Here is a 17,895-nt window from a genome sequence, read left to right on the forward strand (position 1 = left end):
TTATAAAGTGACATTTTAAATGTCCCGCTAAACTTCCGGTTGAAAACGCCTTTGGAGGATGACGTCTGCGAGTGACGTAGCCAGTGAAACAGAAGTATCGGTAGCCCATTGAAGCCAATACAAAAAGCTCTGTTTTCATTTCATAATTCCACAGTATTCTGGACATCTGTGTTGGTGAATCTTTTCCAATTTGTTTAATGAACAATGGAGACTGCAAAGAAGAAAGTTGTAGGTGGGATCGGTGTATTAGCGGCTGGCTGGAGCAACACAACAAGGAGGACTTACTTGGATAGCAGACGCGCTAGCCGACGCTAGCCGCCAACCGCATCTGTGATCGGGTGAAGTCCTTCGTCGCGCCGTCAATCACTGGAACGCAGGTGAGCACGTGTGTTGATGAGCAGATGAGGGCTGGCTGGCGTAGGTGGAGCGCTAATGTTTTTATCATAGCTCTGTGAGGTCCGGTTGCTAAGTTGCTAAGTTAGCTTCAGCGTCGTTAGCAACAGCATTGTAAACCTTCGCCAGGCTGAGAATTATTAACCGTGTATTTACATGTCCATGGTTTAATAGTATTGTTGATCTTCTGTCTATCCTTGCAGTCAGGGATTTATTTATTTTGTTTCTATCTGCATTTGAGCCAGATGCTATCACGTTAGCTCAGTAGCTAAAGAGCTTTGCCGATGTATTGTCGTGGAGATAAAAGTCACTGTGAATGTCCATTTCGCGTTCTCGACTCTCATTTTCAAGAGGATATAGTATCCGAGGTGGTTTAAAATACAAATCCGTGATCCACAATAGAAAAAGGAGAGAGTGTGGAATCCAATGAGCCAGCTTGTACCTAAGTTACGGTCAGAGCGAAAAAAGATATGTCTTTCACTGCATTCTAGTCCGTCACTCTAACGTTCCTCATCCACGAATCTTTCATCCTCGCTCAAATTAATGGGGTAATCGTCGCTTTCTCGGTCCGAATCGCTCTAGCTGCGTTGAAAACAATAGGAAAATATGAGGAGACGATCAACTGACTATGTCACGCTACTTCCGGTAGGGGCAAGGCTTTTTTTTTTATCAGAGACCAAAAGTTACGAACTTTATCGTTGTTGTTCTCTACTAAATCCTTTCAGCAAAAATATGGCAATATCGCGAAATGATCAAGTATGACACATAGAATGGATCTGCTATCCCCGTTTAAGTAAAAAAATGTCATTTCAGTAGGCCTTTAAGGCAATCTACATCACAGCAGCTCCAGGCAGAGGAGGCACCAAGCAGTGTGGGCGGGGTTTGTTTCCGGAGCAGCCAGCCTGAAACGTGGGTGTCAGGGACAGACGTGGAAGCAGATTTTTACAACCTTGTTCTACAGAAAAGTGATATCAGATTTTAGGTGTTTTTTGACCCTATGCGTTCATTGTTCATTGTTGCATCTTTGTTAATGTTAATAATAATAATACGTTTAATTTGTAAAGCACTTTACTTTTGTCAATCTCAAAGTGCTTTAGAGTTTAAAAGGCTACAAGAGTTGCATTCTGCTTGATTGTAAAAGATGTCGATCGAGGAGGTGGACTGAGAAATAAAAAAGGAGCGACGTTCATATGGTGTTAATATTCAGTGTTTTATCGTTCATAGTTTAAATTGTAAATCTCACGTTCTTTATTTTTTACCTAAAATGGAACCTTGAGGAACACTACTAGAACAACTAGAGACATTGAACAGATTACCACAGACTGCATCTGAAGTAAACAAGCGACAGCAAAACCTCCGTTACTGTAGATAAATCACATTACAAAAAAAAAAAAAAGAGTAAATTCCCAAAAATAGAGGACTTAAAGGGTTGCCTTGAGGAACGCTTCAGTTATGTACACTACCGTTCAAAAGTTTGGGGTCACATTGAAATGTCCTTATTTTTGAAGGAAAAGCACTGTACTTTTCAATGAAGATAACTTTAAACTAGTCTTAACTTGAAAGAAATACACTCTATACATTGCTAATGTGGTAAATGACTATTCTAGCTGCAAAGCATAGTGATATATCAGATTGTAGGTGTTTGTTTTTTTTCCCTTTGCGTGAATTTTTCGCTGTGTTTGTTGCATTTTTGTTGCCTTTCGCTTGATTGTAAAATATGTCGATAGAGCGAGGGTTCGTATGTTGTCAATATTCAATGTTTTATCGTTCATAGTTAATATTGTAAATCCCACATTCTTTATTTTCATGTACATTCTGGGTGTCTCATTCAGTAAAAAAAATGTAACATTCCATTCCGTCTTTTAAGGCGGTCTGTCATAACGTTTTTAGCATTCAATCAGACATTATTGGGAGGTTTTGAAAAATAGGACCCAAGCACACATACTGTACAGAATATATATACATATACATATATATATATATATATATATACATATACATATATATATATATATATATATATATATATATATATATACACACACACTACCGTTCAAAAGTTTGGGGTCACATTGAAATGTCCTTATTTTTGAAGGAAAAGCACTGTACTTTTCAATGAAGATAACTTTAAACTAGTCTTAACTTGAAAGAAATACACTCTATACATTGCTAATGTGGTAAATGACTATTATAGCTGCAAATGTCTGCTTTTTGGTGCAATATCTACATAGGTGTAAAGAGGCCCATTTCCAGAAACTATCACTCCAGTGTTCTAATGGTACAATGTGTTTGCTCATTGGCTCAGAAGGCTAATTGATGATTAGAAAACCCTTGTGCAATCATGTTCACACATCTGAAAACACTTTAGCTCGTTACAGAAGCTACAAAACTGACCTTCCTTTGAGCAGATTGAGTTTCTGGAGCATCACATTTGTGGGGTCAATTAAATGCTCAAAATGGCCAGAAAAAGAGAAACTCGACAGTTTATTCTTGTTCTTAGAAACGAAGGCTATTCCACAAAATTGTCTGGGTGACCCCAAACTTTTGAACGGTAGTGTAAATCACAAGTTTGAACCCCAGTGTTCTATCTTTGCAAGCAAGGTAAAATGCCAACACAAGGATCTGCCAATGTATTTACAGTGGTCCAAATTCCGCTATACAACAGGAGCACCCCAGCGTTTTTATACATTTGTTGAAAAAAATGTTTGTCTCTAAAGCTTTGAAGTGAACCTGCAGACCAGTGTAATGTCATTCCCGGGCCGGATTTGGCCTCCGGTTAAAGAGCCTTCATCTACCCATCAGCGTTCCTGTTCTGTAACCCTGTACACTGTTTGTTTGTCTAAACTTGAACGGGTTTGTGCTGAAAACAGTTTCTTTGTACTTGTGCAATGACAATAAAGACCTATCCTATCCTATCTACCTAAAGCAGGGGTCACCAACCTTTTTGAAAGCAAGAGCTACTTCTTGGGTAGTGATTAATGCGAAGGGCTACCAGTTTGATACACACTTAAATAAATTGCCAGAAATAGCCAATTTGCTCAATTTACCTTTAACTCTATGTTATTATTAATAATTAATGATATTTACACTTAATTGAACGGTTTAAAAGAGGAGAAAACACGAAAAAAATGACAATTACATTTTGAAACATAGTTTATCTTCAATTTCGACTATTTAAAATTCAAAATTCAACCGAAAAAAAGAAGAGAAAAACTAACTAATTTGAATCTTTTTGAAAAAATAAAAAAAATAATTTATGGAACATCATTAGTAATTTTTCCTGATTAAGATTAATTTTAGAATTTTGATGACATGTTTTAAATAGGTTAAAATCCAATCTACAGTATGTTAGAATATATAACAAATTGGACCAAGCTATATTTCTAACAAAGACCAATCATTATTTCTTCTAGATTTTCCAGAACAAAAATGTTTAAAGAAATTCAAAAAACTTTGAAATAAGATTTAAATTTGATTCTACAGATTTTCTAGATTTGCCAGAATATTTGTTTTGAATTTTAATCATAATAAGTTTGAAGAAATATTTCACAAATATTCTTCGTCGAAAAAACAGAAGCTAAAATGAAGAATTAAATTAAAATGTATTTATTATTCTTTACAATAAAAAAATAACTTTACTTGAACATTGATTTAAATTGTCAGGAAAGAAGAGGAAGGAATTTAAAAGGTAAAAAGGTATATGTGTTTAAAAATCCTAAAATCATTTTTAAGGTTGTATTTTTTCTCTAAAATTGTCTTTCAGAAAGTTATAAGAAGCAAAATAAAAAAAAATTATGAATTTATTTAAACAAGTGAAGACCAAGTCTTTAAAATATTTTCTTGGATTTTTAAATTCTATTTAAGTTTTGTCTCTCTTAGAATTAAAAATGTCGGGCAAAGCGATACCAGCTTGTTAGTAAATAAATACAATTTAAAAAATAGAGGCAGCTCACTGGTAAGTGCTGCTATTTGAGCTATTTTTAGAACAGGCCAGCGGGCTACTCATCTGGTCCTTACGGGCTACCTGGTGCCCGCGGGCACCGCGTTGGTGACTCCTGACCTAAAGCAAAGCACTTTAAACATGTTGTCCTTCTTACCATTCTCCTTATACTTCATCCCCAGAATGACCTCAGGTGCTCGGTAGTATCTGGTTACCACATATGGGGTCATCATAAAGTTGGTGCATGCTGTCCTAGCCAGGCCAAAGTCCAATATCTTAAGGGTGCAATCTGACTTCACCACAATGTTGCTGGGTTTTAAGTCCTGTAGGGCACAAACAATGTTTGAAACTCAACATTCTATTGAATGGCCGATGAAGCGTTTATTTCATGTATGAAACATGTTGAGCTCCACCGTGCCTACCCTGTGGATGATGCCGGCGGAGTGCAGGTGTCTGATGCCACAGAGGATCTGGTAGAGCAGGTAAGACATTCTCTCGTGGTCCAAATCCATGTGGATTACCTGGCAAAGGCTGGCATCCATCAGCTCCATCACCAGATATCTTCAGGTTGATTAAGTATTGAATATAGGCAAGCCAAAGTGAAACATATACAGAAATTGAAGACAATGAAAGCTATCAACATACAAAAAAACCACGACTACTCACAGATCCTGAAATTCCTCCAGGGACTTCTGAGGCGTGAACACATTGATCAGACGGATGATCTAAAAGCAGAGATAGTCATTAGTTTACTCAGTGATTGATCCATCGTCATTCAAATCAGATCTATCTATTTCAAGGTGTACAATGATTACAGGTGTGTGCAGTGCTTGTGCTAATATGTGATACAAACATGATTGTATAAATGATTTGTGTTTATCACTACATTCATTTAGAGTTTGCGCTAAACATTTGTATTCACCACAGTGACTTAAAGGCCTACTGAAAGCCACTACTAGCGACCACGCAGTCTGATAGTTTATATATCAATGATGAAATCTTAACATTGCAACACATGCCAATACGGCCGGGTTAACTTATAAAGTGACATTTTACATTTCCCGCTAAACTTCCGGTTGAAAACTCCTTTGGAGGATGACGTATGCGCGTGACGTAGCCAGTGAAACAGAGGTATGGCTCCCCATTGAAGCCAATACAAAATAGCTCTGTTTTCATCTCATAATTCCACAGTATTCTGGACATCTGTGTTGGTGAATCTGTTGCAATTTGTTCATTGCATTATGGAGAAAGAAGCTGAGCATGCAAAGAAGAAAGTTGTCGGTGCGAAGCGGAGTATTTTGCGAGGGAAGTCAGCAACACAACACAGCCGGTGTTTCATTGTTTACATTCCCGAAAGATGCAGTCAAGATCGAAGAACTCGGACAACAGAGACTCTTACCAGGAGGACTTTGACTTCGATACACAGACGCCTGTAGAGAACTGGGACAACACAGACTCTTCCTCCCCAAGGGGATGGGTCAAATGCAGAGGACAAATTTCACCACACCTAGTGTGTGTGTGACAATCATTGGTACTTTAACTTTAACCAGGATTACTTTGATTTGGATACACAGACGCGATACCGTGAGTATGCAGCTGCGCTTCCAAACATTTGATCGCTTGCCCGTACGTGCGTGTCACGTACGTAACTTTGGTTAAATATATAAGCTTTATGAACCTTAGGGGTTAGGTGAACGGTCCTTTGGGCTGAGTGAGTGTGTGTGTTGTGCAGGTGTTTGAATTGTATTGGCGGGTAATATGGACGGGAGCTAGTAGCTAGGAGCTAGGAGCTAGCATAACAAATACCTAGGTGTTTTTATGCGGGATTAATTTGTGGCATATTAAATATAAGCCTGGTTGTGTTGTGGCTAATAGAGTATATATATGTCCTGTGTTTATTTACTGTTGTAGTCATTCCCAGCTGAATATCAGGTCACCCCCGCCTCTCACAGCATCTTCCCTATCTGAATCGCTTCCACTCCCCACTTCACTTGCTCTTTCCTCATCCACAAATCTTTCATCCTCGCTCAAATTAATGGGGAAATCGTCGCTTTCTCGGTCCGAATCGCTCTCACTTCTGGCGGCCATCATTGTAAACAATAGGGAACTTTGCGTATATGTTCAACTGACTACGTCACGCTACTTCGGTAGGGGCAAGCCTTTTTTGTATCAGATACCAAAAGTTGCGATCTTATCGTCGTTGTTCTCTACTAAATCCTTTCAGCAAAAATATGGCAATATCGCGAAATGATCAAGTGTGATACATAGAATAGATCTGCTATCCCTGTTTAAATTAAAAAAATGGCATTTCAGTAGGCCTTTAAAAGTGCTTTACACTTCAGGACTGCAAGAAGAGTAGAACAAGTTATTAGGTACTAAAAGAGAATCAGTGTGCATGTTACGCAGTTACAAATCCATAGCTATGTACATAGTCAAGAGGGGAGGAAAATCCAATAATGTGTATACGGTAAGTCGTACATTTTTGTGGTTGACACATTTTAGCAGCACAAGCTCCCTGTATGCACGTTTAGCGTGTGTCTGGTTCTGGAAGGGCCGACACAGCTTTTTCACCGCCACCGGGGATGCCAAGGACTGTATCTAGGGCAGAGCTGGTCATAAAAAAAAGACAAAAGTGTGTCACAAACTACAAAGTTGTTGTTTGATTTGCTGCAGTCAACTTGATGAACGAAAAGTTTGCAAAACCTTTTGTCACTAAGCTTTTCAAAAGGAGGAAAAAGATACCATAAGGAAATGTTGAACTCGGAAAATATTTACACTTGGCGGTAAGATTATGTGCAAATCAAGAAGACACTAAGCTAATGCTAGGCTAAGGCGAGCGTGTCATGGTCTCATTAAGTGCATTAACAGCACACAGTCCATTAGGCATTGATAATTATTCACTTTAACAACTTTCATGGTGCTGCCACGGCTAAGCAGGCACAAAAACATTAGAAGATAATCTGATCATTAGCTTTCCTGGTCATTTGCCATGGACCATTACTTTTTAGAGGCAAACATTCTGAAAAGATTAATGGTTACTTGATTAAAGTCCAAAATGATGGTCCAAACACCCCATTTGAATACAGTGCAATCTATTAACGGAAAGGCAAAATGACAACCTCGGGGGAGAACGCACTTGAAAGCAATTCTGCTTTTATTGTTTATTTTTTGATCAATGTGCCACAATCTGCAAAATCTAATAAGATACAAAAGTTGTATCAAAAATGTCTTTATAAAAAATAATATTGATCGGCTAGTTTAATAGTTTTGCTATCAAATGTCCATTAAACCATGACAAATCAAATAACTGAAATAAATCAACCACGAGGAGAAAGTTGAATTAACTCATTTATCAAAAAACACAATATCCTTTCTCAGAAAGTAGCAAAACAGATGCTTACCAAACGATGCCCTGGGCACCGGAACCGATGGCGCGGAGCTGCTGGTAGCGGTGAGCACAGTGAAGGTGGAGTCCCCCACCTGAACACTGTAGAATTGACTATCTGCCTCGCTCATCCTGAGGGCCAGTCAGGGGCACCAGCGCTGTCTGTAGAAGACATGAAGGGTAACAGACATCAGTAAGTAAATCTCCTGTCCACATATAAAAGTATACAGAACAAGATCTTGGGTACATCAACTAATTAATCAAAGTTGAGCTAAACTTCTGGCAAAATTCTTATTCTGTTTTCTTCCTATTGGCAACCATTTAGGGATGGCCTTTTTTGACCGTGTCCAGATGCACAACGAAAAGTCCATAAAGGACTCTGGTGTGGAACTACAACATAAATTGTGAGTCAGGCCCCATCTCAGGTGACCTCATTCAGTCTCTTCAACATAACGTAGATCAGGGGTCACCAACGCGGTGCCCGCGGGCACCAGGTAGCCCGTAAGGACCAGATGAGTAGCCCGCTGGCCTGTTCTAAAAATAGCTCAAATAGCAGCACTTACCAGTGAGCTGCCTCTATTTTTTAAATTGTATTTATTTACTAACAAGCTGGTCTCGCTTTGCCTGACATTTTTAATTCTAAGAGAGACAAAACTCAAATAGAATTTGAAAATCCAAGAAAATATTTTAAAGACTTAGTCTTCTTTTGTTAAAAATAAATTCATTAATTTTTTTACTTTGCTTCTTATAACTTTCAGAAAGACAATTTTAGAGGAAAAAATACAACCTTAAAAATGATTAGGATTTTTAAACACATATACCTTTTTACCTGTTAAATTCCTTCCTCTTCTTTCCTGACAATTCAAATCAATGTTCAAGTAAAAAAAAATGTGTTTATTGTAAAGAATAATAAATACATTTTAATTAAATTTTTCATTTTAGCTTCTGTTTTTTCGACGAAGAATATTTGTGAAATATTTCTTCAACTTATTATGATTAAAATTCAAAAAAAATATTTTGGCAAATCTAGAAAATCTGTAGAATGAAATTTAAATCTTATTTTACAGTCTTTTGAATTTCTTTGACAATTTTTGTTCTGGAAAATCTAGAAGAAACAATGATTTGTCTTTGTTAGAAATATAGCTTGGTCCAATTTGTTATATATTCTAACAAAGTGTAGATTGGATTTTAACCTATTCAAAACATGTCATCAAAATTCTAAAATTAATCTTAATCAGGAAAAATTACTAATGATGTTCCATAAATTATTTTTTTTATTTTTTCAAAAAGATTCGAATTAGCTAGTTTTTCTCTTCTTTTTTTCGGTTGAATTTTGAATTTTAAAGAGTCGAAATTGAAGATAAACTATGTTTCAAAATTTAATTGTCATTTTTTTCATGTTTTCTCCTCTTTTAAACCGTTCAATTAAGTGTAAATATCATTAATTATTAATAATAACATAGAGTTAAAGGTAAATTGAGCAAATTGGCTATTTCTGGCAATTTATTTAAGTGTGTATCAAACTGGTAGCCCTTCGCATTAATCACTACCCAAGAAGTAGCTCTTGCTTTCAAAAAGGTTGGTGACCCCTGACGTAGATGGTCTTCCCAGATGGCGGGAGTGGAGAGTGGGTAAGTCCATATTTTATTTTACTCCTGCCACATAAAGTGTTTTGTCCATAGATAAAACCCTTAGCCATCTATGGATGGTTGCTTGGTGGAGTTCCATCTGTCTCTCTTTGGCACCGTTGTTTTGCATCGGAGTGTTTTTGCGCTTCACTGGCAAAGGGGACACTCGGCCGGAGATGAAGGGTGAGGTTCTGCTGGCGTGTTTGTAGTAGAAATCAGAGGTAGTTGCAAATACGGGGGATCTCTAAAACCTAAGCTGACTATACATCGAATGCAAAACAATGACTGGTGGCAGTGTGTGGGTAGGCACTGGCAAGGTGCATCGTTCTGTAGCTATGCAACAGCGACCACTCACCAGCTTGTAATTCCTTCAATTTTTATATTTAACACTACATTATGACAAACTCTCTCTCCTCCTGCCATTTAACATATTCAATTACAGCTGCTGTTTTATAGCATTGTCTGAAATAGCGTAGTAGCCTTTTTACACTCTAAACCAGTGTTTTTCAGTGTGCCGCGAGATACAGTGTGGTGTGCCGTGGGAGATTATATCATTTCACCTATTTGGGTTAAAAATATTTTTTGCAAACCAGTAATTATAGTCTGCAAATGATGTGTTGTTGTTGAGTGTCGGTGCTGTCTAGAGCTCGGCAGAGTAACCGTGTAATACTCTTCCATATCAGTAGGTGGCAGCCGGTAGCTAATTGCTTTGTAGATGACGCAAACAGCGGGAGGCAGTGTGCAGGTAAAAAGGTGTCTAATGAATTAAAGCAAAAATAAACAAAAGGTGAGTGCCCCTAAGAAAAGGCATTGAAGCTTAGTAGGCTATGCAGAACGAAACTAAAACTGAACTGGCAGCAAAGTAAACAAAAACAGAATGCTGGACGACAGCAAAGACTTACTGTGGAGCAGAGACGGCGTCCACAAAGTACATCTGAACACGACATGACAATTAAAGGCCTACTGAAAGCCACTACTACCGACCACGCAGTCTGATAGTTTATATATCAATGATGAAATCTTAACATTGCAACACATGCCAATACGGCCGGGTTAACTTATAAAGTGACATTTTAAATTTCCCGGCAAACTTCCGGCTGAAAACGTTTCGATATGATGACGTTTGCGCGTGACGTCAATCGTTGAAGCGGAAGTATTCGGAGCCCATTGAATCCAATACAAAATAGCTCTGTTTTCATCTCATAATTCCACAGTATTCTGGACATCTGTGTTGGTGAATCTTTTGCAATTTGTTTAATGAACAATGGAGACTGCAAAGAAGAAAGCTGTAGGTGGGATCGGTGTATTAGCGGCTGGCGGCAGCAACACAACCAGGAGGACTTTGAGTTGGATAGCAGACGCGCTATCCGATGCTAGCCGCCAACCGCATCGATGATCGGGTGAAGTCCTTCGTCGCGCCGTCGATCGCTGGAACACAGGTGAGCACGGGTGTTGATGAGCAGATGAGGGCTGGCGTAGGTGGAGCGCTAATGTTTTTATCATAGCTCTGACGAGGTCCCGTAGCTAAGTTAGCTTCAATGGCGTCATTAGCAACAGCATTGCTAGGCTTCGACAGGCGGCACAGCATTAACCGTGTGGTTACAGGTCCAGTGTTTGGTTCGGTGTCTCCTGATAGTAGTATTGTTGATCTGCTGTCTATCCTTCCAGTCAGGGGCTTATTTCTTTTGTTTCTATCTGCAGTTAAGCCCGATGCTATCACGTTAGCTCCGTAGCTAAAGTGCTTCGCCGATGTCGTGGAGATAAAAGTCACTGTGAATGTCCATTTCGCGTTTTCGACTCTCATTTTCAAGAGGATATAGTATCCGAGGTGGTTTAAAATATAAATCCGTGATCCACAATAGAAAAAGGAGAGAGTGTGGAATCCAATGAGCCAGCTTGTACCTAAGTTACGGTCAGAGCGAAAAAAAGATACATCCTGCACTGCACTCTAGTCCTTCACTCTCACGTTCCTCATCCACGAATCTTTCATCCTGGCTCAAATTAATGGGGTAATCGTCGCTTTCTCGGTCCGAACCGCTCTCGATGCTGGTGTAAACAATAGGGAAATGTGAGGAGCCTTTCAACCTGCGACGTCACGCTACTTCCGGTACAGGCAAGGCTTTTTTTTTATCAGCGACCAAAAGTTGCAAACTTTATCGTCGATGTTCTCTACTAAATCCTTTCAGCAAAAATATGTCAATATCGCAAAATGATCAAGTATGACACACAGAATGGATCTGCTATCCCCGTTTAAATTTTTAAAAAAATCATTTCAGTAGGCCTTTAACAATGTCCCCTCAAAGAAGGATAGCAACAACTTAAATAGTGTTGATTGCTAAAACAAAGTAGATGCGGGAAATTACGCTCAAAGGAAGACATGAAACTGCTACAGGAAAATACCAAAAAGAGAGAAAATAACACCAAAATAGGAGCGCAAGACAAGAACTAAAACACTACACAGGAAAACAGCAAAAAACTCAAAATAAGTCACGGCGTGACGTGACAGGTCGTGACTGTACACCTACTTTGAGACAAGAGCTATATTGGTTATGGTTATGGTTTAAAGCAGGGGTCACCAACCTTTTTGAAACCAAGAGCTACTTCTTGGGTAGTGATTAATGTGAAGGGCTACCAGTTTGATACACACTTAAATAAATTGCCAGAAATAGCCAATTTGCTCAATTTACCTTTAACTCTATGTTATTATTAATAATTAATTATATTTACACTTAATTGAACGGTTTAAAAGAGGAGAAAACACGAAAAAAATGACAATTAAATTTTGAAACTTAGTTTATCTTCAATTTCGACTCTTTAAAATTCAAAATTCAACCGAAAAAAAGAAGAGAAAAACTAGCTAATTCGAATCTTTGGAAAAAATTAAAAAAAGAATTTATGGAATATCATTAGTAATTTTTCCTGATTAAGATTAATTTTAGAATTTTGATAACATGTTTTAAATAGGTTAAAATCCAATCTGCACTTTGTTAGAATATATAACAAATTGGACCAAGCTATATTTCTAACAAAGACAAATCATTATTTCTTCTAGATTTTCCAGAACAAAAATTTTAAAAGAAATTCAAAAGACTTTGAAATAAGATTTAAATTTAAGTCCACAGATTTTTCTAGCTTTGCCAGAATATTTTTATTTTATTTTAATCATAATAAGTTTGAAGAAATATTTCACAAATATTCTATGTCAAAAAAACAGAAGCTAAAATGAAAAATTAAATTAAAATGTATTTATTATTCTTTACAATAAAAAAGATATTTACTTGAACATTGATTTAAATTGTCAGGAAAGAAGAGGAAGGAATTTAAAAGGTAAAAAGGTATATGTGTTTAAAAATCCTAAAATCATTTTTAAGGTTGTATTTTTTCTCTAAAATTGTCTTTCTGAAAGTTATAAAAAGCAAAGTAAAAAAATAAATGAATTTATTTAAACAAGTGAAGACCAAGTCTTTAAAATATTTTCTTGGATTTTCAAATTCTATTTGAGTTTTGTCTCTCTTAGAATTAAAAATGTCAGGCAAAGCGAGACCAGCTTGCTAGTAAATAAATACAATTTAAAAAATAGAGGCAGCTCACTGGTAAGTGCTGCTATTTGAGCTATTTTTAGAACAGGCCAGCGGGCTACTCATCTGGTCCTTACGGGCTACCTGGTGCCCGCGGGCACCGCGTTGGTGACCCCTGGTTTAAAGTCATATCCAACAATTGCGACAACGACTATTTACTGTCAACGGAGTTTTGTTTTTTAATGATTTCTGCTGGTGGTGTGCCTCCGGATTTTTTCAATGCAAAAAATGTGCCTTGGCTCAAAAAAGGTTGAAAAACACAGATCTAAACCATATCATTGTTTCTCTTCAGGGCTGCCTTGTAACCTCCTGCATCAGCTGCAGGAGGTTTAGGCCTGCTCTGTTTCCACACCACTACTTCGGGTAAAGGCAGGAAAAAACATTCTCATCTCTATACGCCCTCTCCTGCCTCTGTGGATTTTGCTCTTCCAGCTGGCTCTCTGACTAAACATGAGACGAGAGCTGCTTTGGGCTTCTACCAACATTTGAGGGTTCTAACTTTCATCATTCCCCATCATTTCCTCCATCATTTCTGCAGTGCTGCATCACCAAAAATATCCCCACTCAGGATATAATTGGACAAACATAATTTTGCAGGCAGAGGCTTTTCCTCGCTAGCAGTCCAGCAAGAATAAACGCCTGTTTTCTCCAAGATTTGCTTAGTATTTAGAGTTGATAGCATGCCCTACATCAGGGGTCACCAACCTTTTTGAAAGCAAGAGCTACTTCTTGGGTAGTGATTAATGCGAAGGGCTACCAGTTTGATACACACTTAAATAAATTGCCAGAAATAGCCAATTTGCTCAATTTACCTTTAACTCTATGTTATTATTAATAATTAATGATATTTACACTTAATTGAATGGTTTAAAAGAGGAGAAAACACGAAAAAAATGACAATTACATTTTGAAACATAGTTTATCTTCAATTTCGACTCTTTAAAATTCAAAATTAAACCGAAAAAAAGAAGAGAAAAACTAGCTTACTCGAATCCTTTTAAAAAAAATTAAAAAATAATTTATGGAACATCATTAGTAAATTTTCCTGATTAAGATTAATTTTAGAATTTTGATGACATGTTTTGAATAGGTTAAAATCCAATCTGCACTTTGTTAGAATATATAACAAATTGGACCAAGCTATATTTCTAACAAAGACAAATCATTATTTCTTCTAGATTTTCCAGAACAAAATTTTTAAAAGAAATTCAAAAGACTTTGATACAAGATTTACATTTGATACTACAGATTTTCTAGATGTGCCAGAATAATTTTTTTGAATTTTAATCATAATAAGTTTGAAGAAATATTTCACAAATATTCTTCGTCGAAAAAACGGAAGCTAACATGAAGAATTAAATTAAAATGTATTTATCATTCTTTACAATAAAAAAAATAAATTTACTTGAACATTGATTTAAATTGTCAGGAAAGAAGAGGAAGGAATTTAAAAGGTAAAAAGGTATATGTGTTTAAAAATCCTAAAATCATTTTTAAGGTTGTATTTTTTCTCTAAAATTGTCTTTCTTAAAGATATAAGAAGCAAAGTAAAAAAAATTAATGAATTTATTCAAACAAGTGAAGACCAAGTCTTTAAAATATTTTCTTGGATTTTCAAATTCTATTTGAGTTTTGTCTCTCTTAGAATTAAAAATGTCGGGCAAAGCGAGACCAGCTTGCTAGTAAATAAATAGAATTTAAAAAAATAGAGGCAGCTCACTGGTAAGTGCTGCTATTTGAGCTATTTTTAGAACAGACCAGCGGGCGACTCATCTGGTCCTTACGGGCTACCTGGTTCCCGCGGGCACCGCGTTGGTGACCCCTGCCCTACATCAAGCCGCATACAAGGACTGCTGTACTTGGTAGGATATACCGTACCTGTGTAGCCTTTATAGTCATATTTCAACTTACTTTATTTTTCCTGTGCTCTATAAACACACCACTGGATGAGTGGGGCAATTGAACACAAAAGCATTTGTCCTCAGGGGCGACCATGAAAGAAGAATCTCCAATGACCTTTCTCCAATGGCAATAAACTTTCCTCTGACCGGCAATCACCCTGGCACTAAAACAGGGGTGCAATTCCCGAGATTAAAGCAGGATTTGGCTATAGAACTTGACAATATTGTATGGTAGACAGTTTTAGTATGTCTCTCGTCGTAATAGGTTTCCATATACAAGACTGTGCATGTTGTTAAAACACTGGGGAATTAATCTAGAAATAATTGAATTTGAATAATGTAGTAGTGAATGTAGCCTTTATTTAGTCAACCGCAGTGTATCAAGTCTGTTGGTTTTTCTAGAGGATAAATTGAGGGCAGCATCTAAATGACACAAATGTAAGCGAATACAAAAGAACTCCTCTATTTTTAAAGACCCGTTTTTGTACAAATGAAGACAAAATTCGAAGAAAAAAGGCATCAATCAGTCAAATTGTATATACAGTATACCAACTGGTAGATAATAATAAAAAGGATATCATATTTCTTTGCTGCAACCTTTGTTTGATGACCATTATCTTAAAACTCTTCCTCTGCTTCTTGCCTTCCCAGCCTCATTTTTCGCAGTAGTCATGTGCGATACCACTGATTTTCTTTCCGATCCGATAGTAAGTCAAATTCAGGCTGGCATCGGCGATACTGATCTACTACCGAGACTTTGTGCAAATATACCTAACATGTCTGCTAAAATGTAAAAAGTTGTGTATTTTCAAATAATAACGTACCTAAACTATCTTAAACCAATAATAATGATATACTTAGTCACCTATAACACAACATTTTGTCCTTAAATACACTAGCGTTCAAAAGTTTGGGGTCACATTGAAATGTCCTTATTTTGGAAGGAAAAGCACTGTACTTTTCAATGAAGAGAACTTTAAACTAGTCTTAACTTGAAAGAAATACACTCTATACATTGCTAATGTGGTAAATGACTATTCTAGCTGCAAATGTCTGCTTTTTGGTGCAATATCTACATAGGTGTACAGAGGCCCATTTCCAGCAACTATCACTCCAGTGTTCTAATGGTACAATGTGTTTGCTCATTGGCTCAGAAGGCTAATTGATGATTAGAAAACCCTTGTGCAATCATGTTCACACATCTGAAAACACTTTAGCTCGTTACAGAAGCTACAAAACTGACCTTCCTTTGAGCAGATTGAGTTTCTGGAGCATCACATTTGTGGGGTCAATTAAACGCTCAAAATGGCCAGAAAAAGAGAACTTTCATCTGAAACTCGACAGTCTATTCTTGTTCTTAGAAATGAAGGCTATACCACAAAATTGTTTGAGTGACCCCAAACTTTTGAACGGTAGTGTAGGTACGGGCTATTATTTTTCAACATAATGCTCCTGGCACAGAATCAGAACATATATCGAGCAGAAAAAAAACAGTGGCGGGCAGTTAACCGTATCCCCTTTCGGCAACACTCAGAACAGTGCACAATCCTTCACTTTCTTCCACACCATATTGTCTAACAGCACATATTTAGGCACACTGATAAGGAATAATAATAACAGATGCAAATCAGGAAGCCTTACAGCTGTGTGTGGGTTCCTGTTACTGTTTTATATGACAGACATAGGAAAAATAAACATAACTCTTATGAAAAAGTCTTACGACAGCAGCATAAATCATATCTGCCATTGCCTGCTACTGGCACTACAATGATCCAAATAAATCACACAAGTTTGTAATATATAAAAAAAAAAAGCTAGTGCAGTGTTTCCCATAAACTGCCAAGATACCTGTGGCGGCGGGGGCGTGGCTATGGGCGTGGTCACCATGACATCATCGAGTAATTTGCATAATTTACTACAATGATATGATTTTCTCTAAAAAGGCTCAAAAAATGTATACTTACTAATTAATAATAACAGTTTTGTTTTAAACATCCATCCATCCATCCATTTTACAATATAATTACAACACTTTATGTACATATTTATATACAGATTTGAACAATAAGTTATTCACTGAACTATATTTATTAATTGTGGTTCTTACAAAAAATATATCTTATAAAATATAAAAGCTAAAATGTCTCTTAAAGCTCTGCCCCTTTAATTAGTTCATACTTAATAATTTAACTTTAGCCTACTATTACAACCATATCATTTACCAGCAACATAAAGTGAAACAGAGGCAGTTTTACTCCCTACACTTAACCATGTGTTTCCTACTGCCTGCAGACTTTGCACCCTTTGTTATATGCACATGTTGTGTTTCTAATATATATACATTTAATAAAGTCAAATACAAATAAGACAACAAGAGAAGTATCCTACACTTCTCTTTTGTAAAGTAAATCTGAACAGCCGATATGGGCATCTACATCTACTATATGATTTGCCTGTGAAGCTGAACAACAACAACAACAAAAAAATATATATATATATATATTTTTTTTTTTTTTTTTTTTTTTGTGGCGGACGTAATTATTTCTCCGCGGGCCGCCACAAATAAATGAATGTGTGGGAAACACTGTAGTGTTCACAAAGGAACATGTCCATAAATGGCACTTTTTTCTATATTGCTACAATGAATTTTATCTGCACGTTGAAAAAGAAGTGTTGCACACAAACAATAATTTTCCAAGGTCTCTGTCAGAATTCCCTAACTAGTAATGCAGATAAAGTCAAACCCACACAAGCAAGGGGCAAACATTACAGCACGTACAGTAATAAGCAGGTCAAAATAATACATGAAAGAGTTGGGCGTTATGGGGAAAAAAATAATTATTTTATATAATCAGATCTCGATCAATATGAAAATGTAAAGCCCGCCAGTTTTAAAGCATCTGTACTAAAAACTAGACAAACTAGAGCCTATTTTAATATGTTATCGTAATAATTATTAACATACTGGGGAAATAAAGCATTAAGTAAGACAAACAGAAAAATATTTTTACTCAGCAGTAAAACAAATGGAGAAAAATTAGAGTCTAAGACGGTGAAGTAGTTTACAGTC

The 17,895-nt window shown here is 36.8% G+C and overlaps 1 protein-coding gene across 1 annotated transcript in view; it reads right to left on the reverse strand.

Annotated features, from left to right (window-relative positions):
- Positions 1-7,849, reverse strand: part of mapk9 (mitogen-activated protein kinase 9) — a 40,690-nt gene extending 32,841 nt beyond the window's left edge. The window contains 7 exon segments of the mRNA XM_062045924.1: positions 4,491-4,656; positions 4,756-4,894; positions 5,000-5,058; positions 6,812-6,913; positions 6,915-6,942; positions 7,735-7,786; positions 7,789-7,849. Coding sequence (XP_061901908.1) covers positions 4,491-4,656; positions 4,756-4,894; positions 5,000-5,058; positions 6,812-6,913; positions 6,915-6,942; positions 7,735-7,786; positions 7,789-7,849 — 607 coding nt within the window.
- Positions 7,850-17,895: the final 10,046 nt, after the last annotated feature.

This window comes from Entelurus aequoreus, linkage group LG04 (assembly GCF_033978785.1).
Source record: "Entelurus aequoreus isolate RoL-2023_Sb linkage group LG04, RoL_Eaeq_v1.1, whole genome shotgun sequence".
Taxonomy (NCBI): domain Eukaryota; kingdom Metazoa; phylum Chordata; class Actinopteri; order Syngnathiformes; family Syngnathidae; genus Entelurus; species Entelurus aequoreus.